At 38.9% G+C, this 27,142-nt stretch overlaps 1 protein-coding gene across 1 annotated transcript; it reads right to left on the reverse strand.

Moving 5' to 3' along the window:
- Window positions 1-106: 106 nt before the first annotated feature.
- On the reverse strand, window positions 107-26,250 carry Igbp1 (immunoglobulin binding protein 1). Its single transcript, XM_027935808.2, has 6 exons — window positions 26,025-26,250; window positions 25,377-25,670; window positions 16,880-17,075; window positions 14,979-15,061; window positions 14,046-14,158; window positions 107-598 (listed from the first exon to the last, which is right to left on the reverse strand). Exons 1-6 carry the CDS (start codon window positions 26,213-26,215, stop codon window positions 450-452), a joined length of 1,026 nt encoding a protein of 341 aa, XP_027791609.1. The 5' UTR covers window positions 26,216-26,250; the 3' UTR covers window positions 107-449.
- Between the last annotated feature and the right edge of the window lie 892 nt (window positions 26,251-27,142).

Raw genomic sequence — 27,142 nt, forward strand, 5'->3', positions numbered from 1 at the left:
CTGCCCAGAATAGACAAGATGACCAGGATCTCTTCATAAGCCAGGGGATCCATAGATGTACCTCCCTGTCCCCCTTCCCCCACAAAAAAAGGAGCTGATACCCACATTTCTGCACAGCCTCATGTGATAGAATGGATTTTATTATATTTAAGATAATTCACTACAGCATTGATTATACAGAGCCATTTCTCAGTGCTCTTTTCTGTCCACTTAAGAAATCGGAATACACCATGATGAGAATTAGTAATGTCAAAACAAGATCACTGGTCATTATCTAGGGTACAAATACACACTTAATTGTTTGACACTTTATTGAACGCAAAGCAAGATTCAGCATCTTTGCCTTCGTTGCACACAGCCGAAGCAGTAGCCCAGGGAAGGGAAGGCGGCACGGTTTTCCTTGGCAGAGAAGGCACGCGCCCCATAGTCCTGTTGTGTCGTGGGAAGATTTAGCCCATGTTCTGTCGGTTGCCATAGCCCCTAGGATGGGTATCCTTCCAATCATCCCACTCCCTTGCTCTGTGGATTGTTTTCTCATCATCCTCTTCTTCCTTTTTTTCTTGATCTTCCTGTTGCTGAGCTGTCCTTTTGAATTCAGCTGAAGTGGGATTACAAGAAATAGGGAGGTAAGAAATTGAGGGAGAAAGTTAATAAATGATGTCAGGGGGCTCAATTCCACTTTGAACACAACCTCAGACAAACAAAACAGGAATATAGCTAGCTGCCTGCCATGGGCCCAACAGAAGTGGGGAGAATACTTCTATTGCTCAATTACTTCTAATATATGCTAAATAACAGCAAGAAAAAGTCGTTTCCACAAGAAGCTGAAACTGAGGCTGGACACAGTGGTGCACACCTGTAATTCCAATAACTCAGGAGGCTGAGACAGGAGGACTGCAAGTTTGAGGCCAGCCTCAGCAACTTAGCAAGACCTTAAACAACTTAGCTAGACTCTATTCTCAAAATTTAAAATAAAAATGGCTGGGGATGTTGCTCAGTGGTTAAGCATCCCTGGTTCAATCCCTAGTACAAAAATAAAAAGTAGAACTATAGAAGCCCTGAACGAATTCTATTTTTTTGAAAGAATTCTTGCTAAAATAGTCAACAACCCGTCGTCAAACAAAAATACCACCACCAACACCAATAAAACTCCAGCAATCCAAAACCACTAAAGTAAAACATGTTTATGATTTGTGAAAGTCTGGGCTGCTCTGATGCTGGGTAATTCCCTGAACAGACAAGATGACCAGGATCTCTTCATAAGCCTGGATTTCAAAAGTCAGACCGCATGGGAATTTTTCTCCTTCCCTCATTTCTTTTTTTATAGTTATACAATTTTGGACCCTCCAGAAAATACTGCCTATTGCGTTGTTTTACATATTCTTGGGAAAAGTTCTGAGATCCAAATGGCACTTATTATGCAGTGTACACCCAAAAGAAATTAAACTAATATACATCTCTCTTTTGAATTAGCATTTTCCTTTGTGGGGTTTAAAGTGCCATTTTCCTGGCTACCCTGAGTTTGCCCATGAGAAATATTCTCATCGCTATGACAAAGAATGAAATACATGGGGATCTGATCTACTGGCTTAGAATAGAAATCTCGTGTTCTTTTCTTAACCTCTTCATTGTAAAATACCAGAAACCACAAAAATGTGTGTAAGAGTAAAGCTTTTATAAGGAGGTCTTACAGCCTCCACTTGGTCAAGATATAGATTTTTTTGTAGCCATCCCCAAAGTCTCCGTGTTCATCATATAAATCACAACCCCCCCACACAACAAAAATAACCATCATACTGCTATTCTACTAATAACTTCCCAGAGTTTATTATAGCTTTATTACCCAAGTGTACATCCTTATACACCAGTTGTCCATTTGTACTACATTCATTTTTTACTCAATGATTTTTAGTATAGAGTTGTGCAACCATCACAGCAATCCAATTAAAAAAGAATTTCTATCATCCCCCAAAGATCTCTTATACCCAGTTACAGTTAATTGCCATTCCTTTTCTCACTCTAGTCCCCAAAACCACTAATCCATTTTTTGCCTCAAATAGATTTGCCTATCTTGGATATTTCATATAAACAGATGATGTCATCTATAACTGACTTCTTTCTCTTAACACAATGTTTTGGAGGTTAATCTTGGCTACTTAAAAATATTTTGAAAACTTTTTTTATCTTCAGATTACCCAACTGCCCCTTTCCAAGGTATCTATCTGAGGAAGCTGGGTGTATCTGATCTGTAGTTTCCCAGAGCCTGGATTTTGCTGAATGCACACACGATAGTCTGAAGTTTTTCTGCACTTCCTGCAGATTGGCAACTGGATGTAAAGATTTGAGACATGTTAAATCCTTTTGGCATGATTATAAGAGGTGCTACATTCCCTCATGAGGAGGCATACAACATCTGTCTCCTTTGTTGGATTGTTATGGTTTGAATCTTTTCTTTATTCCACATTTTCTATTGGTGCCTTATAGTTGTATGTAATGATGGGATTTGGTGTTACATATGTCCCCCAAAGGCTATGTGTTAAAGGCTGGGTCACCAGCCTGTGGTGCTACTGGATGTGGTGGAACCTTTAGGAAATGGGGCCTAGTGGGATGTCTTCAGGTCACTGGGGGCATGCACTTGAAGGGGACAGTGAGATCCTGGCCCCTTCCTCTTTGTTTCCAGGACACTACAAGATGAGCAGCTCTGCTCCATCACATGTTCCCTGCCATAAGCTGCCTCACCACTGGCCCAAAAGCACAAGAGTCAACTATATGAACTGAAACCTCTGAAATCATGAGCCAAAATAAATTTCTACTCCTTTTCAATTGATCATTTCAGGTATTTTGTCTCAGCAACAGAAAGCTAACTGTGCCAATGCCTAGATCCATTACTTTACAGTGGTTGTAGAAAGGTGTTATTATTTAACATTTCTTTTTCACTGACTGGAATTTTATTTTTTTTTTTTGGTACCAGGGATTGAACTCAGGGGCCCTCAACCACTGAGCCACACCCCAGCTCTATTTTGTATTTTATTTAGAGATAGGGTCTCACTGAGTTACTTAGTGTCTTCGCTGTAGCTGTGAACTCTCAAAACTCTCAATCCTCCTGCTTCAGCCTCCTGAGCCAATGGGATTTACAGGCATGCACCACTGTGCCCGGCTGGAATTTTTTTAAAGAGAGACTTTCCCTCATTTATTACTATGTAGTTACCCAGTAGGAAAGAAAAATACTTCTTTCATCTCCCACAACTCGAGAAAGTAAATGAGTTCCCTATCAGCCTCTAAATCTGAACAATCATTTTTCGTTTAAATTATGAACTCGTGGATTTAAACATATTGGATGGATTTCAACTAACTGCATAATTTTTTTTGATACTGGGAACTGAACCCAGGGGTGTTTTACCACTGAGCTACATCCCCAGTCCTTTTTATTTTTCGAGACAGGGTCTTGCTAAGTTGTCCAGGCTGGCCTCCAACTTGTGATCCTCCTGTAGCCTCCCCTATAGCTGGTATTACAAGTGTATACCACTGTGCCCAGCTATATTGAACTTGTTTTTGATGACCTAGGCAGTTTTTGGGGAATACTGCTCAGTTGTTCTGAAGGATGTTCCTCAACTGGTATAGCCTGCTTTTTTCATAATTTGACTAGGGCTATGGGTTTGAAGGAGAATAACACAGAAATGAAGTACTCTTCTCACCATATCCTACCAGGGGTAATATATTATGTTGTTGACCTCACTGATCACTGATGATAATCCTTTTCTTTGTATATGTGTGTTGCTGGGGGTTGAACCTAGGCTGCACACATGCTAGGCAAGAGCTCTACCTACCACTGAGCTATATCCCCAGCCCACTAATTATCTCTCTCTCTCTCTCTCTCTCTCTCTCTCTCTCTTTTTTAGGGCTGAGACCTGAACTCAGGGCCTTGCACATGCTAGGCAAGTGCTCTGCCACTGAGGTAAAGCCCCAACCCCCGCACTAATAATCTTGATCACCTGATCAAGGCAGTGTCTGCAGGGTTCTCAACTGTAAATTTGCTCTTCTCCACACCTTATCCTCTGTAGTCTTTGGAACCAAAATGCTAAACATAGTTCACACTTAAGTAGTGAGCAGTTAGCTCTACTTCCTTAAAGCAGGAATATCTATACAAATTATATGGAAGATTTTTTTTTTCCTACTAGGGGAAATTCATTTCTTTCCTTTCATTTAATAAATAGTAGATTTCTATCACTATGGACTCTCAGTTATTTATTTTACTCCAAATGAGATAATCTCACACTGTTATTTATTGTCCTGCTCAAACATTTGCAGTTTTGGCCACTGATAGTGCTTCCAGTGGCTCCTGTGTCCCTTTAACACCATCAATATTCTTTTCTTTTGAGCTCTTCTTTATTTTTCAGTACCATAAGATGCTCCAAGTTATCTTGTATATCCCTTAATCCAGGCCTAGAATCAGCCATTTCTCCAAGGAGCCCTAGTTCTTTTGTTGAAGAATAGTATTAGAAAACAGTCTTTGGGATGCTGGGGTTGTAGCTCAGTGGTAGACCACTTGCCTAGCATGTGTGAGGCACTGGGTTTGACCCTTAGCACTGCAAATAAATAGACAAATAAATAAATAGTCCATCAACATCTAAAAAAATATTTAAAAAAAAGTATTTGAGGGGCTGGGGCTGGGGCTCAGTGGCAGAGCGTTGGCCTAGTACATGCAAGGACCTGGGTTCGACCTCAGCACCACATAAAAATAAACAATATAAAGGTATTCTGAAAAAGAAAAAAAGAGTATTTGGAATACCTATCAACATACCAGTGATATTCTTCAGAGAACTAGAAAAAATAATCCTAAAATTTATATGGAAACACACACACAAAGACCAAAGCAATCTTGAGTAAAAAGAACAAAGCAGGAGGCATTATACTACCTGACTTGAAAATATATTGTGAAGCAATAGTAATCAAAACAGCATAGTTTGGCATAAAAAACAGATATATAGACCAAAGGAATAGAATACAGAATACTCTATAAGTAAATCCACAAAGCTATAGCCAAATGATCTTTGCCAAAGCTGCTAAGAATATCCACTAGGGAAAAAGATGATCTTTCCTATACATGGTATTGGGTAAATTGTATATCCACATGCAGAAGAATTCAACTAGACACCTATCTCTCACCAGTTTCAAAAGTCAACTCAAAATAGATTAAACACTCAAATGTAAGACCTGAAACTATGAAATTACCAGTAGAAAATACAGGAGAAACAGTGAAATAGACAAGGACTTTTGGACAAGACCCTAAAAGCACAGGGGGAAAAAAAAAGCAAAAACAGACAAATGGGATTACATGGATCTAAAAAGCTTCCACATGGCAAAGGAAACAAGAGTGGAGAGACAACCTATAGAATGGGAGAAAATCTTTGCAAATTATACATCTGATAAGGGACTAATGTCCAGAGTATAGAAGGAACTCCAAAACAAAAAACCAAAATGAAACAAAACAACAATCCCTCACAAATAATCCAATGAAAAAATGGGCAATAGGCAGGTGTGGGTGGTGGGGCATGCCTGTAATCCCAGTGGCTTGGGAGGTGGGGGCAAGAGAATTGCGAGTTCAAAGCCAACCTCAGCAACAGTGAGGCGCTGAGCAAGTCAGTGAGACTCTGTCTCTAATAAAATACAAAATAGGGCTGGGATATGGCTCAGCGGTCGAGTGCCTCTGAGTTTAATCTCTGGTACCAAAAAAAAATGGCAATAGGCTTAAGTAGACATTTCTCAAAAGACACACAAATGACCAACAAGTATATAAAAAATGCTAATATCACTAATCCTCATGGAAGTGCAAATCAAAACTACAATGAAATATCACCCCTTTTCAGTAAGAACAACTTACCAAAAGATAAAAGATAATAAGTGCTGGTGAGAATGTGGAGAAAAGAAACCCTTGTTTGTACACTGTTTAGCAATGTAAATCAGTACAGCCATTGTGGAGAAGAGTGGGGAGGGTCCTTAAAAATTAAAAACAAAACAAAAACAAACAAAAAACAGCTGCCATATGATCTAGCAATCCCACTACTGGGCACATATCCAAAGGAAATGAAATCAGTCACTGAAGAGACATCTACATGTTTATTGTAGAACTATTGACAATAGCTAAGAAAATGGAAACCAAGTGTTCATTAACTGAGGAATGGATAAAGATAAACACAACAGAATACTATTTGGTAATAAAAAGGATGGAATCTGCCATTTGTGACAACATGGATTGAATTAGAAATCCCTATGTTAATTGAAATAAATCAGGCACAGAAAGACAACTGCTGCGTGATCCCATTCACATCTGGAATCTAAAAACATTGATCTCACAGAGGGTGAGAATAGAAAGGTGGTTACCAGAGATGGTGAAGAGTAGGAGAGAAGGAGGGATGGGGAAAGGGTGATCAGTGGGTACTAAGTTACAGTTAGGAGAAAAAAAAATTCTGGTATTCTATTGCAGAGTAAGGTGACTAGATAATGATAATGTACAGTATATTTTAAAAGTTAGAAGAGGCCTGGAGGTTTAGTTCAGTTGTAGAGCATTTGCTTAGCATGTGCACTGCCCTGGGTTCAATCCCCAGCACTCCCCCCAAAAGCTAGGATTTTGAATGTTTTTAATCACAAAAAAAGGACAAATGTTTGAAGAGATAGATATGCTTATCCTGATTTGAAAAATGTACAATGTATTCATGTTTTGAAACATCATGATACCCCATAAATATGCATAATTTTTGTGTCAATTTAAAAAATTAAGCATATTTTTAAAAGAAGAAATCAAGATTTGCATGTTAAAAGTACTTATTGCTACTGTCAATTACCTTTTTTGTATTTAGTACTGTCTGTGGCTGGAACCCAGGGCCTCACATTTAAAGCAGATGCTCTACCACTGAGTTATACTCCCCCGCATTTTTCTTTCCTTTTATTTTTGGGGGGGGGGGGCAGTGCTGGGGATTAAACCCAGGACCTTGCTCATGCTATTTCTGCTGTACTACTGAGCTACACCCCCAGCCCCCAACTATCCTTTTTGAAGCCATACTAGCCAAGTGGAAACAGCACCAAAGTGCATACTGAGTCCTTTTGATATGACCTTAGTAGTAGTCTTTGAAGGTTTCTTCTCTATATATTATGATAACATGCTCCAAGTTTGTCTCATATATTTCCTGCCTAGTCATGGAATTACTATTTCTCTAAGATATCCTGATTTCTTTTAATAGGAATGGTATTTCAATACCACAATCTTGGTTATTAGGTATATTCATTGCTACTGTGTTATTCCCTGTTTGTAAGCCTTTTCAGTGGATAGAGCAAAGGTATGTGCATTTATATTTAAATACAATTTTTCATGAGTTTATATTCAGGATTACAGTTTTTTTTTAACCCAACTCTTGAATTACATCTGTATCCTTCCATACTAAAAGTCCTAATTCTCAAAGACTGAAGATAAAATTAACACTCATTTACATTAGCTCACATTATGTAAACACTCATTTACATTAGCTCACATTAAATAATCTTGGAATAATTGCACTAACATTGCCACAAATATAATTACTGAGAACAGTTAAATTTTTCATATATGCTTTGTCTATTTCTTCATTTTTAAAAATGGCAGTAAGCTATACCTACATTATCTGAGCATACAGGTATTATACACTCTACTCTCTCCCTTTTAACTCCCACTGTTAATTCTATAAGTAAAGTATTTACTACTCATACTAGTCCTTGTCAATGTCTCTCACCACTGTGGTTGTCTGAATCTCATTCTCTAGCCAATTCCCCAGAAAGGGCCCGTTGGAACAGCATTTCCTGAGTTCCTCTATGTTGATAAATGTCTATATACCCTTTATACTCGAAAGTAAGGTAGATAGAATTCCCTGGCTATTTTCTCCCTTTGAGTATCTTAAATATTTGCCACTGTTTTCTTGTGGCGTAAAGTGTGGCTGTTGAAAAGTTTGAAGGTAATGTAAGATTCTTTCCTTTATAAGTACATCACCGTTTGAGTACTGGGGAGTGAACCCAGTGGTGCTCTATTACTGCGCTACATTCCCAGCCCTGTCCCTTCATTTTTTTTCTTTGTTGTCTTTAGTGTATGTCATTCTATCTCAAACCCTGATTATGCTTCCTTAAAATTTCTTCCTTTTTATCTTAGTTAGGCATTTTCTGTTTATTCATTTTTGTTTAGAAATTGTCTTCCTTTTTTAAATGATTCTTTTCCAGAAGTTGTCACCACTTTTTATTTTTTTGATAATGGGGATTGAGCTCAGGGGCACTCAACCACTGAACCACATCCCCAGCCCTATTCTGTATTTTTATTAGGGACAGGGTTTCACTGAGTTTCTTAGTGCCTTCTCCATTGCTGAGGCTGGCTTTGAACTTGTGATCCTCCTGTCTCAGCCTCCTGAGCCACTGGGATTACAGGTGTGTGCCACCACACCTGGCTGTCACATTTCTAATCCTGATTTATATCTCCTTTGATATCTCTGATATCCTTTTATTTCCTATCTTCTGACTCATGTAAATATATTATGATTCAGATTTGGTTCTTTTTGAGTACATATTTCTAGAGTGTTTTTAATTCTTTTCTCTCCTTAAAATAATTTTCTGTGGGATTTGACCTTGAAAATTTTCTGTTCATTTATTTTACAACTTTGATATATTTTATATATTATCAAATTCATCCACTTACAGTGTACAGAGTTCAATGATTTGAAGTATATTCAGAGTTGTGCAACCTTCACCCTACTCTTGTTCATTTTCATGTAAAATAAGTATTTTTCAACTTTTAGAAAGATGTGTGGTTCAGGGTGGCTAATCCAACTTCACAGAGGCTACATTTTCTGCTGTTTTTACAGAAGCTAAAGAAATATGGTGCCTTGCTTGATTAGAGTTCCTGGTTCTAGTTCTCTTTCCCACTTTTACCTGGACTTTCTTCACTATTGTTCCTATCTTGCTTTAATTTCAAGTCTACTCCAAGTAATTTCTCTGCAGTGTGGGATCCTGTCCCAGAAAGGAAACCTGGTGGATTAATAATTTCAATAGATCTTAAGGACTATCTGCTCTGCAAAATTCAACAAGATTTGCCACTTAACAGCTGAAGAACTATAGTTACTTTAACCTTTTTGCTACATAGTAGTCCACTGTGTGAATATATAAAATGTGTTCATCCTTTCTAGTATTTATGGGCATTTGAGTAGTGTTCACTCTGAGCTATTACAAAGAACAATGCTATAAACAATTGTGTTATAATATTGTAGACATATGGTCTTATTCCTCTCATGTACATAACGAGGAGTAAAATTATAAGGTCATGGAGGTATATGTACGTTCAACTTTTATGGATCACTATCACCTACCTTCATCACCCACTAGATTGCTTATCTTTCTTGTTTCCTCTATTTACTTTGGGCTTACTTTGTTCTCTTTTTTCCTGATTTAGGAAGGTAGAATCTTACTAAGTAGTTGATTTTTTTCTTCCTTTTTTCTAACTTAAGGGTTGAGAAAGTTATACGTATTTCCTTCTGCACTACTTTAATCTCTATTCCACAAATGTTGATATTCTTCCCTCATTATCATTTAGTTCAAAGAATTTTCTATTTTTCCTTGTGATTTCTTCTTTGACTCATGGGTGATTTAGGTGTGAGTCAATTTTCAAATATCTGAGTACTTTCTAGGTATATTATTGATTACTAATTTAATTCCAAAATCCCATTATAATCTGATTACTGTGACTTCACATGAAAATTTACTGAGATTTATTGATGGCCCATTAATATGGTCTACCTTTGTTGAATGTACCATGTACATCTGAAAAGAAGGTGTACACTGCAGTTGTTGGATATAGTTGTTCTATAAATATTAAATATATTGAGGTGGCTGAGAGGTTAAACAGATCTTCTGTATCCTGAATTTTGTTCACTATATCTATGAATTATTGAAAAAGAGGTACTAAAATCTCCAAACATACAGGTAGACTTGTCTATTTCTCCATTTAATTTTGTCAAATATTTTATTCATGTATTTTGAAACTTGCTATAGGTATAAACACCCTTATCATTGGTATATTCCTGATCAACTGCCCCTTTATCAGTATGAAATCTTTCTCCAGTAATACTTTTTGTCCTTAAGTCAACTGAACTGTACACTGTAATATATCTAATATTAATATAGCTACCACAGCTTTCTTATCTCCTGTTAGCATGGTGTATCTCTCTCATCTTTTTATTTTTGACTAACCTATGTCTTTGATTTAGAAAAATATCTCTTATCAATAGTATGCAGTTGGACATGATAATCTATTCTTTAATTCTAATCTGAATGCTTATTCTATTTATATTTATGGTGTTCTGAATTTGGCCATTCTAATAGGCGTGCAATAGTATCTCACCATGGTTTTAATTTGCATTTTCCTGATGTTATATGACATGGAACATCTTTTTATATACTTATTTTCCATGTGTATATCTTCTTTGGCGAGGTGTTTGTTAAGGACTTTGGCCCCATTTTTGATGGGACCATTCATTTTCTTACTGTCCAGTTTTAAGCCTTCTTTGCACATTTTAGATAACAGTTTCTTATCAGAAATATCTTTAGCAAGTATTTTCTTCCAGTCTGTGGCTTATCTTCTCATTGTCTTGATGTATCTTTAAAGTGGTTGTTCTAGGAAATACAATCTTCATCTCTAACTTTCCAGTCTACTCAGAATTAATATACCCTGTGGTAGGCAGCCTCAAAGATGGTGCCCAACAATCCAACTCTCCTAGAATTCAGGCTTTCCCACATTATATCGGGGTTGTTCTATGTGAACAAAGAACATGGAAGAAGTCATAGAACATCACTTCCAACATTAAGTTATAAAAGACACCAAGGCTTTTGATCTTGGCTCAATCTCTCTCTCAGTTTATTCTGGAGAAAGGAAGATGTTTAATTGTGAGCAACTCTGTAGAGAGACCTCCTGCTATCAACCATCATCAATGAGCATGGCAACAGATCCTCCAGCCCCAGTCAAGTTTTCAGAAGACTGTAGCTCCAGCTGATAGCAACTTTATGAGGGGCCCTGAGCCAGAACCACTCAGGTGTTCCTGGATTCTTCATCCTTAGAAACTATGTGATACAATGAATGTTTATTATTTTAAGCTATTAAATATCAATTTGTTACACAGCAACAGTTAAGATGTACCATATAAAATAGAAGAAATCTCACATATAGTCCCATTTACTGTTTGTATTTTTTTTGCTACCGCTGTCACATACATCACGTTACATTATAAACCCAAGACAATACAAAATTTTTTTTTGCTACAAGAAGCCATATATACTTTTAAACAATTATTTATGTAGGCAGGGAAGAGTAGTAGTTACCACTTAATTACCATTTCTGCTGCTCTTCACTCCTACTTGAATATCTAAGCTTTTATCTGATATCTTTCCCTTTAGCCTGAAGAACTATAACATTTCTTTAATGCCAATTTTCTAGTGAAGAATCCTTTTAGCTTTAATTTACCTAAAAATGCCCTAATTTCATCTTTAGTTTTATGGATATTTTCAATGGATATAAAGTGATGGTTTGGCAGTTCCCCACCCCCAGGCATTTCACTGTCTCTGACTCCCTTTGTTTCTAATGGGAAGTCAGCAACAATGTATATCATTGTTCTCCTATACAGAATGTATACTTTATCCCTGTTTGCTTTCAAAATTTCTTCTTTTGGTTTTTAGCATTTTAACCATGATGTGCCTATGTATGATTTTCTTCATATTTAATAAACTGCTTGGGGCTTTTCAAGATTTCTGAATCTATAAATGTGCAGCAACCATCCATTTCTTCAAATATTTTTTCTGCCCCCATCTCCTTCTCCAATTACATGTACATTCAACCTTTTTACATCGTTCCACAGGTCACCAAGTTACTGTTTACTTTTTTCAATCCTTTTTTTTTCAGAGTAGATAATTCTGATTGATCTTTAAGCCGATACTTGATTCTGTCAGCCAGTCTGCTATCAAGCTGATTTAGACATATTTACATTTCAGATATTATTTTTCAGTTCCAGAACTTTTTTTGGTCCTGGGGAATTGAACCAGGGGAGCTTTACCACTGAGCTACATCCCCAGCCCTTTTTATTTTGAAACAGGGTCTCACTAAGTTGCTGAGGCTGGCCTCAAATTTATGATCCTTCTGCTTCAGCCTCCCAAGTCACTGGGATTAAAGGCATGCACCACCAGGCCTTGCTTAGTTCCAGAATTTTTTGGTGTATAGTTTCTATTTCACTCCTGAAATTTCTTAGCTTTTCATTCATTATAAGCTTATTTCCCTCTCTGTCCTTTTTAACTCCCTGTCTGATAAATTCCAACACCTGAGGTTGATACTCTTTGATTGCCTTTCCTCTTGAAAATGAGTCAGTTTCCTGTTTTTTCCCCATGTCTAGTAGCTTAAGACTGAATCCTAAACAATATGAATTGTACACAGGTGGTCCCTAACTGGTGATGGTTCAACTTACAATGGTACAAAAGTGATATGCACATAACTGCAACTGTATTTCAAATTTTAAATTATGATCCCCCCCAAGGCTAGCAATATACAGTATGATTCTCTTGATGCTGAGCAACCAGTCGTCACAAAATCACCAGGGTAAACAACCCACACTCTACAGTATGCTGCGTTGCTAAGCTATGTTGTTTAGTAGGCTAGCTCTATTTTCCACTTTTCGTGTTTTAAATTTATGATGGGTTTAACCAGGATGTAACCCTTTCTCAAGCTGAGGAATATCTGTATTATAAAGATTCTGAATTGTTTAATTCCTCTGAAGAGTACTGACTTTTAAATTTTACAAGGTGACTAACTTGTCTAGGACCAAAATGCCAAATGCTACCTCCCTTGGACTGTGAAATAGTTGAATTTTCCACTATTTTAATCTTAGCTAAGGTGCTTGAAGTCCATTCTGTACATGAAGAGTTTAGGAGTTATCCACAGATTTCTGCAGTGTTTATATGCAGAATCAAGGAAACTTCACTTTGGTTCTCTCCTTTCTGGGATACCCTCCCCCTCACTTTTCAGTTTCTTTAGTTACCCTGGACTCAGTTGTCTAATTCCTCAATGAACAAGAGAGCAATTTCTATCCAGATTTTAGCTATTCCACATCACAGAAACTGCAAACTGCCCACAGGTGAAGAGCTATGAAAAATATAGGAAACCCTTTCAAATGATCACTATTTTCTGTGCTAGAAAAGAACAGCACTAGGGCTGGGATTTGGAAGGCCTGAATTTAAATCCTAGTTTGACCCCTATCATATGGTAATTCAGTTTATAGAGACCATGTCCTCATCTTAAAATGGGGATAAGAATGTCTACTTCATGGGTTTGTAAAAAGAGGGTCAAATGCATTAAGAAAACCGAGGCTCTGAGGGGCTGGATGATGTTCCATCTGTTAAGTGGCAAGGGTTGGGTTGGTCACCCCAGGTCTCTCCATCCTTATTCTGCTACACCATATGACTCTCACCTTTCTGAGGGCTACTCTCTCCATCTTTGGATGCCAAGAGACTGTTCAAGTTGGGCACCAAGAATATATGAAGTCAAAGTCCCTGTTCTCAATAAATTCCAAGTACCACAAGTGTTGTCTGCCTTCCAGTTTATGCCTGCTTCTGATCACTCTCCAGTGCCTTCAGGTAATTTTTAAAAAATATTTTGTTCAGTTTGTAATTGTTAATGTGTATGCAGGGCTGGCCTGATACAACCTGCTCTGCCATTATAAAAGATGAATTGCTGTCCATGGATTCTTGGGTTTTTCTATCTTTTTGCTGTTTTTAATGTCATGATACCTGGAGAAATTGACAAATTATACTGCTACTGTCCCCATCCTCCCAGAATAATCTGCTATTTATTTTAATTATAAACATGACATTGCCTAAAATCTTTCTATTACTTAGAATCTTTGCCCAGATTACTCCTCAAAGGGCAACAACATCTCAGAATTTCATTACCAGAGAGTAAGGATCAGTAATGCAGCTATTTTCCCCTCACTCCTACATACCTGATGTTGCTTTGGCTATTCCTTGATCTGGTAATGCTCCATATTTTCGATGCTGCTCATACCAGTCACTTACTGTCATAGTTGCCAGACTTGGATAACCAGCTCCAAATACTCTGCAAAAATCACATTGCACTTAGAAAATAAAATAACAGCATTAATAAGCCTTTTTACTTTAATGACAAGGTCGTGTCTGCTTCAGTCTTATTCCCCTACCCAACTCTCTTCTGAGGACTTGTACAACCAATCATGAAGATACATAAAAAGAGGCATCCCAGAAGACACACTGAAATCAAGAGCTTGCATGAGAAAATAAACAGTTCAGGATCATCTCCCAATAAGCCAATGCCCCACAGAGCAATGATCACACTGTGGAATGAGAATTTACAGTTGGTGGCCTCTGGAAGACCACCCTATGGAATAGCATCAATAACTCAGAATTAAGTTACAGAAAAGCAATTAAATTATAGAAAAGTCCTTTTGAGAATTGTAGTTGAAGGCAGGAAAAATAGGAATGATGGAAAACTTCTAAAAATAATAATTCTCCATTAGATTCCTTTTTCTTCCTGCTTTATTTCCTTCTTTTTAAGCTCAATGTGAAGGAAATGACTGAGACAGACAGACATTAAAAAAGTATCAAAGGCTGGGATTGTGGCTCAGTGGTAGAGTACGTGACTTGCATGTGTGAGGCACTGGGTTCGATTCTTAGCACTACATAAAAATAAATAAAGGCATTGTGTCCATCTACAACTAAAAAATAATATTAAAAAAAAAAAGAAAGTATCAAGAGAGTTAACATTCCTTTGATGAAAGAATGGCTTCCATAGGTGAAGACATGACTTTCCACAATGCCCATTCTGGGCATCACTCATGCACTGCCATGGAGCCATCAAAACAGGGGACTGTAAAGGTAAACCACTTTCCAGTACTACCTACTTGGCTTGGGCCTTGTTCCGAGTAAGTATGAAGGGTTTCATTGGAGGCCTCTCCTGAAGAGACTCTGGGTGAGAAGTTGATGCCTAAGAAGAAAATAAATTTCAGAGGTGCGTTTGCCATTTTACCCACCTATCATACAGACTCTTAAGTCTTTTGGTGTTAGAAAAGCTCGGATTAAAAATTCACCCACTTTCTGTGTCAGTCTTAAAGATATAGCTCTCAAGGGGACTTGACTACTTTGCTAAAAAGAGAAAGTTGAGAACGTTCTCCAGAAATAATCTTACCACTAGAAAAAAAAAAATTACTTGATTTAAAAACACCCCCTCCAGTCAGGCGTTGTGGTGCACACCTGTAACTCCAGCAACCTGGGAAACTGAGACAGGAGGATCGCAAGTGCAAAGCCAGCCTCAGCACTTAGCAACACCATGTCTCAAAAACAAAAGGGCTAGGGATATAACTCAGTGGCAAAATACCCCTGGGTTCAATCCCCAGTACCAAATAAATAAATAAATAAATAAACAAACAAACTAAATTAAAAAAATACCCCCCCAAAGGAGATTTCAAAGTCCCTTCCATGTTCCATCTAAATTCCTTGAGCTGAATTTGAAGCCCTTTTCCTCAGCTTGGCCTTCGGTGGAAATGATGAATGAATTATTAAAGTCCCTTCTAAAACTCCTTCCAATATAATTATGCTAATAATTATCAAGAACCCCTAGGGTGTTTTGAAAATGGATGTTTACAAATGAAAGGGGGAGAGGATAGGCAGAAGTTTTTGTGAAAAGGTATACAGAAATGTTTCAAGGAACCTTGGCTTTCTAGAGATACAAGGAAACAAAGAATGGTTAAAAAAATGGTGCTCATTTTGTTCTAGCTTCATAATCTCAAAGGCCAATCCCAATACTACATGAGAAAGCATTAAAAACAACAACAACAAAAAAAAAACAAACACCCACTAAATAAAGAAAGGGACAGGGCAGGATCCAGAAGAGTCTAGCCTCAAAATGCTTGAAAACCACTCATTTGGATATGCCCCAAGGGCCTTAAGGCCCCTTAGAATACTAACTGCTTATTCTGTGATCTTTTAACAGGAAGAACCAGGTTGATATTATCCTGAGGCAAGAGGTCCTGGGATAATTAGCACAAAACAAATTAGGAAGAGGTTTTCTCTCAGGACTTAAGTAAATGCCTATAACCAGCTGATAAATTCAACTCAATTCATGTTGCAGCTTGTACCAAAGAACAAGTGGCAGCACAGCCTATCCTTTTGAAGCAGCAGCTCCAAAACAGGGTTAGGATCTTCAAAGACAGCCAAAGTTGTGTTACACCAGGTTTTCTTTATCATTAATCTGGGCATTCTGTGCATGGAGATGTCCTAGCTCTGGTGTCTCCTATTTGGGGGATCTAAAGGTGTGAGAGTGCATCTCTGTGTAAGGTTAAGTTCTAATTCCTCCCCCAACCTAAACACACTCTCTGGTCTTTTATTTCATTTTTCTCTTTTCTCTTTCTTCCCAGTTCTGTTTTTCTTCCCATTCCCATCCTATTCTTCTTTCCCTTTATCACAGTCAAACAGATTTTAAAGGCCTCCCTTCCTATGCCTGACTTAAGCAGCTATGACTTGCCACAGCCAAAATCAATTCTCATTTCAGGGAAGTCTCTGTCCCCCATGCTATGTCATAAAATTACAAATAACTAGAAGTGTGTTACAGAGTAGAAAGCACTAGGGAATGCTATTACAAGCTAAAGAGAAAGCTACCCTAATGAACCACCAGCTTTTTTCTACTTATCCTATTAAGAACAATGATTTTACAGACTTACAAGGATTTTAATTGATTACTCTCCTGTAGAATATTCGACCTTCTCACAGCAGCATTTTGAGCTATGTGGTCAGTGACCAGGCTTACCTCTCTTGAAGAGTCTTTTTCTCTCAGGATCTTTATTTCCTGGTCAATGCTCTCAATCTCTTCTAAGCTGATACCAATCCACCTCCGAAGCTGAAGGAGGTTATATTCACGAACACGCTCATCATCTGCTTGACCACTTTCCACAGCAGATTTCAGAGTAGACAACCTATGCTCCACCTCCTTCTTCTGCTTGTATCTGTTCCACAGAAAAGCATTACCCATGAACTTAAAAATAAAGAGGTATTCCTTCAAAAGAAGGCCACGCTAAGTTTTTACCTTTGCAAATGTCCAGGTAGTAAGTACACAGATTTCCATCTTGACAGGAATATAGATTCTATAACCCAGAGCCTGCCACCAGCCAGTTCCCTCAGACTACAAAGCAAGGAAGGGCCTAAAAGAGGCTGAGAAATAACAGAAATAACATTCTGAAACCAGAAAAATATAGATGTAACCTGATCTTGGCACGTCCTGCCATAATCTCTAGGGAGAGTGTACCTTAGTCATCTGATTATATCAACCCTGAATTGACTGTGTGCTTAATGTCACACAGTGCTTCCCACAAGGTTTCCAATTGAGAGAAAAAAAAATCTTCAAAGAATCATAGAATGTTAGGGGTCATTTACTTGCTATTGATATAGGAATTCCTTGTAAAACAGCCTAATAAATGATCATCTCTTTTCTTCGAGGCAAAACATTCCCAGCACTTCTGACTCATACTTTTCTAATTCAAAGACTCATAAACACCTAGCTGCCTTTTTCAGAATATGTTCTAGTATATCCTCTATCATTCATCCAACAAATATCTCCAGAGTGCCTATTGTGTGATCAGCACTGTTAGTGCTGGAGATACAATTTATAAAAGAAAATTCTTTGCTTTTGTGAAGCTTTCATTCTAGTGGGAGAAGACAAAGAGAGAGATGATGAGTCAGGTCTAAGTACTGTGAAGCAGTAAAAACCAAGGTCAAGTGGATTGAGTGATGGTGTGAAAGTAGGAGTGCTATTATATACAAAGTGGTCAGGAGAGACATCTCTGAAAAGGTGGCATCTGAGCAAAGTTTTCAAGCAAACAACAAGCAAGTCATACCGATATCTGAAAACCATTCTAAGAAAAGAAAATCAAAGGCTCAGGAAGAGCACCTGGCCTGGCATGTTTGGGAAATAACAAGGCGACTATTATGGCTGGAATGTGAAAAAGAGTGATAGGAAATGAGGTCAGAGAGCAAGCAAGCCAGGGCATAACGTGTAGAACCTTATAGGCCTTGATACCCCCAAATACCAAATACCATGGTATTTTGAGTGAGATGGGAAAGCCACCTGAGGCTTTAAATAGAATACATGACATGAATAAACAGAGAGACATGAAGACTTTTCTAAAAATATATGGGGCATTCTGGTGTTGTGTGGAGTCAGGGCTGGGAAACAAGGGTGGAATCACAGGGAAAGCGATTGAGAGAATACTGCCACAATCCAGGTGAGAGGATATAACTTGAAAGAGGGAGATGGAGAGGGTGAGATATAGATGTATTTAAAATGTAACTTGAGGAGCTGGGGTTGTGGCTCAGCAGTAGAGTGCTCACCTAGGATGCAGGAGGCACTGGGTTCAATCCTCAGTACCACATAAAAATAAAATAAAGGTTATTGTGTCCACCTACAACTAAAAAACATAATTAAAAAATACATATATATAACTTGATATATTTATCAAATTATCACAGGGCTCCAGGATTCATGAAAAAATCAACTCTGGAAACACTCTTTGTTACAAAAAATTTTAGGTTCTTCTGCTCTTTTTACCCAATAAACCAGCAAAAACAACTGTCACAGCCCATGATAGCCAGACTTCTAAATAAAATACTACAAAGGTCAATTCCTAGCTCATGAATGCTACTAGCGATATGACCTGAGAATGTTTAACCATTCCTACTGCTACTCCTACCTTCTTTCCTGGAGGAACCTATGTCACAGGAAAACACACACACACACACACACACACACACACACGACCTTAGAATGCATATAATCCAGGATAAATTCTGGGTTAGTCTAGTGGTCCTCTGACTAAGGTTCTTTTGCTTCTTTTCCCATTCTCCTTATGTGTACAATCCCACACTTTTTGCTCCCTTCCTTCTTTTCCACTTCCTTGCTTCTGTGATTTGGCTCTTTTTCATTCTTTCGATTTCTGGCTGCTTATCACCTGCTCTTTTAGACCAGTGTTTTAAAACCATTTTGTCTTGGCAATAGAATCCTGTCTTCTAATGAGAGCTTATATGGAAACCCAATAATTTATGAGCAAATAAAATCTGCCTTAATGGAATCAGGAGAGTTCCCAACATTACTCAGAAACTGTGGTGAAATCTTAGGTTCTTGAGGAACAGATTGAAAACCACTGTCCTAGACTTCATCACTGTTCTAGAGTTCCCATAGTGGGCCATATAACATGGAAGCAGTCCCTAAAACCTTAAAATTCCCTACCTGTGACCTTTGACTCTGGGAAACTTTCACCCTTCCCTTGTTGTTTCTAAGCTGGTGAACAGATCTAAGGAATTAAACATTTGTCAATGGATTAACTACAAACCCTTATTAACCAGTTTTAGCTTTTTGTTTACCCTCTGGGGAGACTTCGTCTCCTGATCATGCTTGCCAGATAGCCAGCCACTGTAGAATCCAATTTCCCTTTTCACCTTAAAATCTCTGCAGATCCACTCTTCCTCTTTTTACTCTTGTAAATTTTACTCTTGTCATTGCCATTCCACTTTCCCTATCAATCTAGTCCCCGAACACATTCCTCCAGGCCTCACTCTATCAATCACTTTCCCTGCCATTAGCAGCTATTATTTTTTTACTCTATTGGTGCCTTTTCCATTTTGGAAACACTTTCCCTCAACCCATTTTCTACCCTTTCAAATGATGCACTCTTTTCTATTGTACAGACGAAACAGGATTAGGACTAGGAATTTAAAGACCTGAGTTTAAATCTTAGCCTGCCCATGTATGCGAGCTATGTAATTTTTGGCAAGTCAATTCTCAGAGCTCATTTCCACAGTTCCCAAATGGGGGTCTATTTCATGGGGTTGCTAAGAGGATCAAATGGAAAAATGCACACAAAAATGGGAAAAATACACATAAAAATGCTTTATAAGTGACAACACAAATTTTGTCAGTGATGAGGAAATTGAGGCTATAAGGGGCTAGATGATACCCCATATATTAAGTGGTAGAAAATGGTCAGCCCAGGTCTGATTCCAAATAATCTCTTTCTAATACACCGTATTGCTTCCATCTTTCTGAATACCATTCATACCTGTTCCTCTCTCTACAAATACTTACTTTGATACAATTACTGAATGGGCACCAAGAGATACAATGATACAATTAGGATAGTAAAATACAATTACTTATGGTCTCTGAGCTTGTAGAGTTCCAAGTCTAGAGACTAAGTGTCATGCTGTGATAAGTAATATCAACTAAGTGCTACAGTATCAGCAGGAAAGGGAGGGAAAGGCTTCAAAGAGGACATTACATCTGTTCTCTTGGTAAGTTCTCCTTTATTTACCTGTTGAGTCTTTTTTCTTTGATTACTCTTTCCCTCTTTTTCTTTCTTCCTTAACTTGCCTCAAGGTTTTATCCTTGGCTTTTATTCTTTCTACTTGTTTTTCCTTGGAAAACTCATGCATACTCACCATAACAGAAGACTCCTAATTTTTTGCATCAGCCACAAAACAGTCTCATAAATTTTAGTTGCACATTTCCAAGTCTTTGGAAATGGCTATCCAGTTGTCATTTTAGGACCTAAATTCAGTAAATCCCAAACTAGAGTCATTACTTACCCAGCTTCTACTTCTTCAGTTCTGTCAAAAGAATGGAGGTGCTGTTAAACAACCAGACTCACACTCACTCCTCAAAGATGAGAATTAGAGAACATACGTGAAGAAACAGGTTTGAGAGAGGAAAGACATACCATTTAGATGTTTTATTTAGGATGGCCTCATTGCCTGAAGTCATTGATGGGGAACTTATAGAAAGTAAAGAAGGATCTGAATAGTATGTATGTGTATGTGTGTGTTGCTGGGGATGGAACCCAGGGCATCATGCATAGTAGGCAAGTGATCTACGATTGTGCTACACCCCCAGCCCTGAATAATTTGTTTTCTAATCCTATCAATTCTTCTTATAAAAGTAGTACCTATGATATCTATAACTTCATTTTTATTACTTCATCCTATTTGGAATTCTTTTGTCTTTCTCATTTCCCTTTCAATACTTTGTACGTATCTATTCCTTATGCAGAACTCTGTCCATACTATACTTAACTTCTGCCAAACCAGGCTATTATCTATTCCTTGTACATAGGTTAATCTACCTGCCTTTGGGCTTTTGCTCACATCATTTCTCTTGCTTGTCAACAGCAAATATTGCTTGAGCACCTTCTATGTGCCAAGCCCTGTGCTAGGCATACCACAGTGAATGAGAAAAATGGCTTCTGCCCTCATGGAGTATACATGTATACATGTAGTAGGGGAGAGAGACAAAAACCCAGAAAGACAGAAATAACTGCATGTGAGATAAATGCCATGAAAGAAACAAACATGGAGCAAAGAGACAGAATGACAGACATTAACTTAGAGAATGGTCTGGAAAGGCCTCTCCAAAAAGAGACATTTAAGACCAAAAAGAATGAGAATTTTCCATATAAAGAGCATTCCATGCAAAGAGAACAGGATGTATAAAAATTCAACAAAGGAAAGGAACCATGTCTGTCAAAGAACTGAAAGGTGACTATTACAGCTAGAGTCTATTCAATGAGGGGAGAATGTACACAATGAGATGGGAACGACAGGGACCAGATCATGCAGGGCCTTGTAGTTAGTGGTTCAGCTATTTCAGATGAGAGATTCCAGTGGCTTAGACTGAGGTATGCTAGTGAAGATGAAGAGAAATAGAAGGATAGGCAACCTTTTGTGGCTAGAATTGACAGGCCTTGCTGATAGACTACATGAGGAAATTCAGAAAAAGGGAGGAATTGAAGCTAACTCTTAGGGTTCTTGCTTACATACCTGGCTGAATGGTGGTGTACTTACTGAGATGGTGAAGACTGGGGCATGGGAGTACACTTGGGGGTCAAAAAGCCAAGGGTTTGGGCTTGGGCTGTAGCTCAGTGGCAGAGTGCTTGCCTAGCATGCACGAGGCCCTGGGTTTGATCCCCAGCACTGCAAGGAACAAAAAATAAATACATAAATAAATAAAAGAAAAAGCCATGGGCTTGGGGTGTAGCTCAGTGGTAGAGTGCTTGCCTATCATGCACAAGGCACCCAGTTCAATCAATACCCAGTACTCCGGCGGGTGGTGGGGGAGCCAAGAGTTCAATTTTATCACATGTTAAATTTGAGATGTCTATGAAACACCCACAAAGTGTGCTGGAAGTATGGATCTGAAGGTCAAGAGGCGTCTGGGCTAGTGATATGAAAGTGGGAGCTATTAGCATAAAGATAGTGTTGCTATCTCATCTGTCAGACACTTTAAAAAATGTTCAAATGAACTATAGTTTGGTAGTAGAGTATTTACCTAGCGCATATAAGGCCCAGCGCCAAAGGGGGGGAAAAAAGAAAGAAAAGAAAAACGTCAAAGATCAAGCTTGTAGGCCAAAGAAATGCAGACCTAAATAATAAGATACCATTTTCTATTTGCCCAATCGGATTTTCTAAGTGCAGTGGGACATACTCTGAAATTCTGTTATTGTAGGCAGTAACAGTTACCCCACATAAGGAACTTTAAAATATTCAAACCCTTTGACCTAATAACTGGTCCTTCTAGAAATCTATCCAAAGGAAACAGAGATAGATGTGGCTAAAGATATTTGCATATAGTATTAAATAGCAAAAAAATCATAGTCTAAATATTTGACAATAATAGTTTAAATAATCATGTTACAACTATGTGTGGAATATTACATAACCATTAAATGTCATGGTTTTGAAAAACATGGGGAAATGCTCACAATATTAGGTTAAAAAAACAGGATAAAAGCTATATTTACAGTATTATTCCAAATTTATTAGCTAAAATAACTATATATCTGAAAGAAAATACATCAGAAGTTAACAATGACATCTATGAGTACTAGGATTAAGCTTATTTTTGATTTTTAATCTTGTTCAGTAAACTTGCTACAATGAGCATTGTTACATTTACATTTAAGAAAAATCTGTCATTCCTATTTTAATTTCCATTTTTAACCATCCTTCAAGACTCATCTTACATGCTGTTACATTCTGGAATTTTTTCCTCATTCCTCCAACTACATGAGAGCACTCCCTCATCTCTCTCTACAACACTATGTATCTATGGCATTTAGTCTTTTTTTTTTTTTTGTATAATTATTGGATAAAAGAGTCACTGTTTAAACTACCTGGCATATGCCAATGGGCTGCTCCCCAATTTCTTACAAAAATAGGATGCCAAGCTCCACTTTGTTATCAATCTATCCCATATCTCCAAAATATCATTCACTGTCACTCACTATCCCCTTATCAGAGTATATTATTCTTCATAGCCCTTACCAACTAAAATTACATTATTTACTGGCTTATTGTCTGTCTCCATCAGAAAAATAGCTCTGTGATGGCACTGGAATTGTCTGGTTCTCCAGTATCCAGAACAGTTCCTGGCACAAAAGGCTCAATAAATATTTGTTGAATAAAGTAATCAATTTTCAGCTATCTAGGCCAAGCCTCTTTTCTGAACTTCAGGCCACCAGATACCTCTACTTGGATGTCTTCTAGGTATCTTAAACTCAAAATATCTTAATAATGAATTCATCCTCTCCCCTGTTGTCTTCTATTCCCCATCTCAATGAATTCCAGAGCCAACACCTAAATCAGAAACATAGATATCTTCCTTGCTGCTTCCTTTATCCTACCTCCTACAACCAATTAATCACCAGGTTTTCTATAGATTTAACCCTCTTGAATAAAGATATCCCTCTGCCAATGCCCTACTGAGTCATCACCTCTATGACCTAAGTGGATCTAATGTACTAGTTAAAATGCATATATGACCATGCTACTCTTTCAAAAAATTCTTCAGTTGATCCCAGTCCCCAAAGTAAGCTCTTTAGCTGACCTACCCAAAAAGGCAGCTAAAAACTTATGAAATATGTGCCAGATGTTGTGCTCTTCTATGTGTTTTATTTCACTTATGTTTAACCCTATGAAACAGGTATCATTAGTATTTAGATTTCACATAATAGGAAACCTGAGGCTCACATAGGTTAAGTAACTCACCCAAAGTCCAGTGACTAAAAATAAAGCTAGGACTTAAACCCAGATTTGTGACTCTGCAAACCCTACACTCAGCCACTAATATATAATCCTCACTGACTCCGAGTGCTTACTGTGTCACACTGTGCTAAGCTAAATACTCTGTCACTTCAATCCTCATACCTACTCTATGAGGAGGGACCTATTATTATCATCTCAATTTTGCAGAGGGGGAAATTAGGTAACTTGTCCCCAATCAGAGTAATTAAATGATGGAGCTGAATTTAAACACTTTCCAAAGTTCTTAGGAACAAGGTTGCTCCTTCACTTTCCTCAGATCCCAAGCTTGTTTGGTCTGGATCCTAGATTTTCAACATCATTCCTTTCCCCTTTTCTTCACTCTCCTTTTGTTATAAGCATCACTTATGCTTCTGGGTGCTGTTCCACCCTCACACATCCCCACCTTGACACTGTTTCTTTGGCTTAACAAATGCTGTTACCTCTGCTGGCTAATGCCCTTCTCTCCTCTTCCTCAGGATAATATTCTTATTAATCCTTAATAAACTCTGCACAGGAATCACCTTTTCCAGGGAGTCTTCTCCTCTCTTTAATTCCCTCTTTGGCTAATGCCCTCCTGTCTGCTCTCACAGTACCTTATACATCTCTTTCTGACATCACTTTATATTATTATTGTTTCTCTATTTCCTTCACCATATTTCAGATAATCAAAGACAAGAACCCCTCATACAGTTTGTATCCAAAATGCCTAGCTTCTAGACACTGTGAGCACCCATTCAATGTTAAAACAAACAACAAAAAAACTAAGAGTAAGCAACTTTTTCAAAGTCACATCATGAGGTTGTGTTCAGGATGTTACACATCCGATCCAGTACTATTAGAACTGCTCAACAACAGAACATAGACTACAGCTCTGAGACACTGTGCCCTTCAGAGATATTTACCCCATACAAATATTATGCTGTGATGTGGAAAAGATTGGGAGCCACTGCAAAACTACATTGCTGCTCTCAGCAGTAGGGGTCTAATGGTTAGGTATGGTTACCTCAATAAAGGCAGAGGCTTCTCAAAAAAGCTTTTAAAGTCTGCTCTCACCAGGATCTATGCTCAATAAAAACCAGAAGATTGACATACACCATTCTGTCCTCCACACACACAAAAGCACATGCACCCCCCAATAACGCTGCCATTGGGCAGGCCTCAAATTACAGCTATTGACCCACCTCTCTATTTTAGCCTGTCTTTGAGATGCCATAGCAACGAGGCTAGGATAGGCCATGGAGGAACTAGCAGTATTATTTTCAGCTGAGTTGTTCTTGGTTTTGGGCAGCTGAAACCGTGCCACATGATAATAATGGCACTGAGTTAAGAAGTTTATAAAGTGTTCTCGAGCTTGCTGTAAATGCTCTAGACGCTTGCTGGGGTTCACTTGTTTCATGGTGAGGGCTCCTTGAAACGCTGGCACCATCAGGTACTTCAAGTCGATGGAAGCAATCTCTTCCAAATCTTCATTTCGGCTGGAAAGAGCAAAGAGCAAAAGAGGCTGTGAAGCCTGGCCGAGCACTCAAACCATGGCCTTTGCTTCCCGGGGAAGAGGAGAGCTAGGAAATAGTGGGGCAAAGGCGAGAGCAGCCAGTTTCTATATAAGGAGCCCAGCGCTCACGCCCAAAGCCTAAGCAGTCAGCCGACAGAATCGAGAGTTATTAATCATCTGGGAAAAAAGGCGGACAACGTAAACATACACACGATCGCAGCGAGTAACAACTTAAGGGTCACAGTCGTAAAGGTCCTTTTCACCAAAGCGCAACGGCTCCACCCTTGGCAACCATTATTACTTTCGTTCTCAGCCGTTATTACCCTCTCCCCCATACCTGAACAAATCAAGCTGTGATAACATTTCGGTAGCCTTCTCAAGGAGGTCCAGTGCCTTTAACACCTTATCTTGAACCATCCGGGAACCGGTGGGTTCAATCGCTACTTCCACTTCATCCAGAAGCTTCCGGCTGGTTTCGAGCAACTCGGGAAGCCGCGGCAGCTCTAACTCGTCTTCAGACGCTGCCATCTTGGGGGAGGGAGGAACCCGGAAGACCTCACTTCCGGGGTCAAAGGCAATCTTTGTAAAGGAGAATTCCGAGAGCCCTTACGACACCGGAAGTGGCGTCGCATTGGCCAGTCGCTTAATTGTTACAAAAGCGTCAAGGGACTTCCGGGAGCCGCCGTTTGCCGGCCCTGGCAACGGAGTTTCCACAGAGCCATTTTGCCAGGCAGCGTGTTAAAAGTTGTAGGTATCTGTTAAAAATAAGCACACAAGCAAAACTCCAGGCGCTGTTTTAAGATCTGTTCCTCATGGCTGACACTGGGCTAGGGAGTTCCGTGGGCTCTGACGCCCAAGGGAGGCAAGGCTGAATTCAGAGCGCGGGCGAGAGCTAGGTTTAGGAAGCCGTCAGACGCGTGCCTCACCTCGCGAGTCGCTCCCCAAGTTGAGGAGTCCGGGCAGCCAGTGGCTCAGGTCGCCGTGCCGCAATCCGGGTTCACCGGTCCGGTGGCGCCCCCCTCCGGCTTCCGTCAACCACCAGATGGAACTCCGGGTTCCTCCCAACCAATCCTCGCCTGCCCTGTTCCACTTCACATGAACCCCCTCCTCCCCACACACTTCTACACGCTTGGGGTAGACACTGGAGCCTCTCTCCCTAGAACAGATAATTTGGTAACCTGCAACTCCAATCTCCCCACAGCCGGCTTCCTTTCGTGCCACTTAGTTCCCAGGTCAAATGTTTCTTCCTTTGTGCAACCTTCTTTGCCTACCCCCACCCCCGACCCCCCACGAAGTCTGGGTTTCTTTATGTGTATCCCTGACGTAGCACCTACCACACTGTATAATAATTCGTGATTTACAAATCGGCCTCCCTTATCAGAATGAGTCTGATGGGTCTTTGCACCCCTCTGGTTAGCCTGAGTACTTATTAAGTGCCCACTGTCACTATATAAT

Source organism: Marmota flaviventris, chromosome X, assembly GCF_047511675.1.
Source record: "Marmota flaviventris isolate mMarFla1 chromosome X, mMarFla1.hap1, whole genome shotgun sequence".
NCBI lineage: Eukaryota > Metazoa > Chordata > Mammalia > Rodentia > Sciuridae > Marmota > Marmota flaviventris.

Bases quoted from the DNA above. Each gene is read 5' to 3' on its own strand.
- Igbp1 (XM_027935808.2), bottom strand. From the start codon at position 26,215: ATGGCAGCGTCTGAAGACGAGTTAGAGCTGCCGCGGCTTCCCGAGTTG. The intron at 15,062-16,879 runs GTAAGCCTGGTC...TTTTCTTCTTAG, and splicing joins AAAAAGACTCTTCAAGAGAG to GCATCAACTTCTCACCCAGA. The intron at 14,159-14,978 runs GTAGGTAGTACT...TGATTTTTGCAG, and splicing joins CGGAACAAGGCCCAAGCCAA to AGTATTTGGAGCTGGTTATC.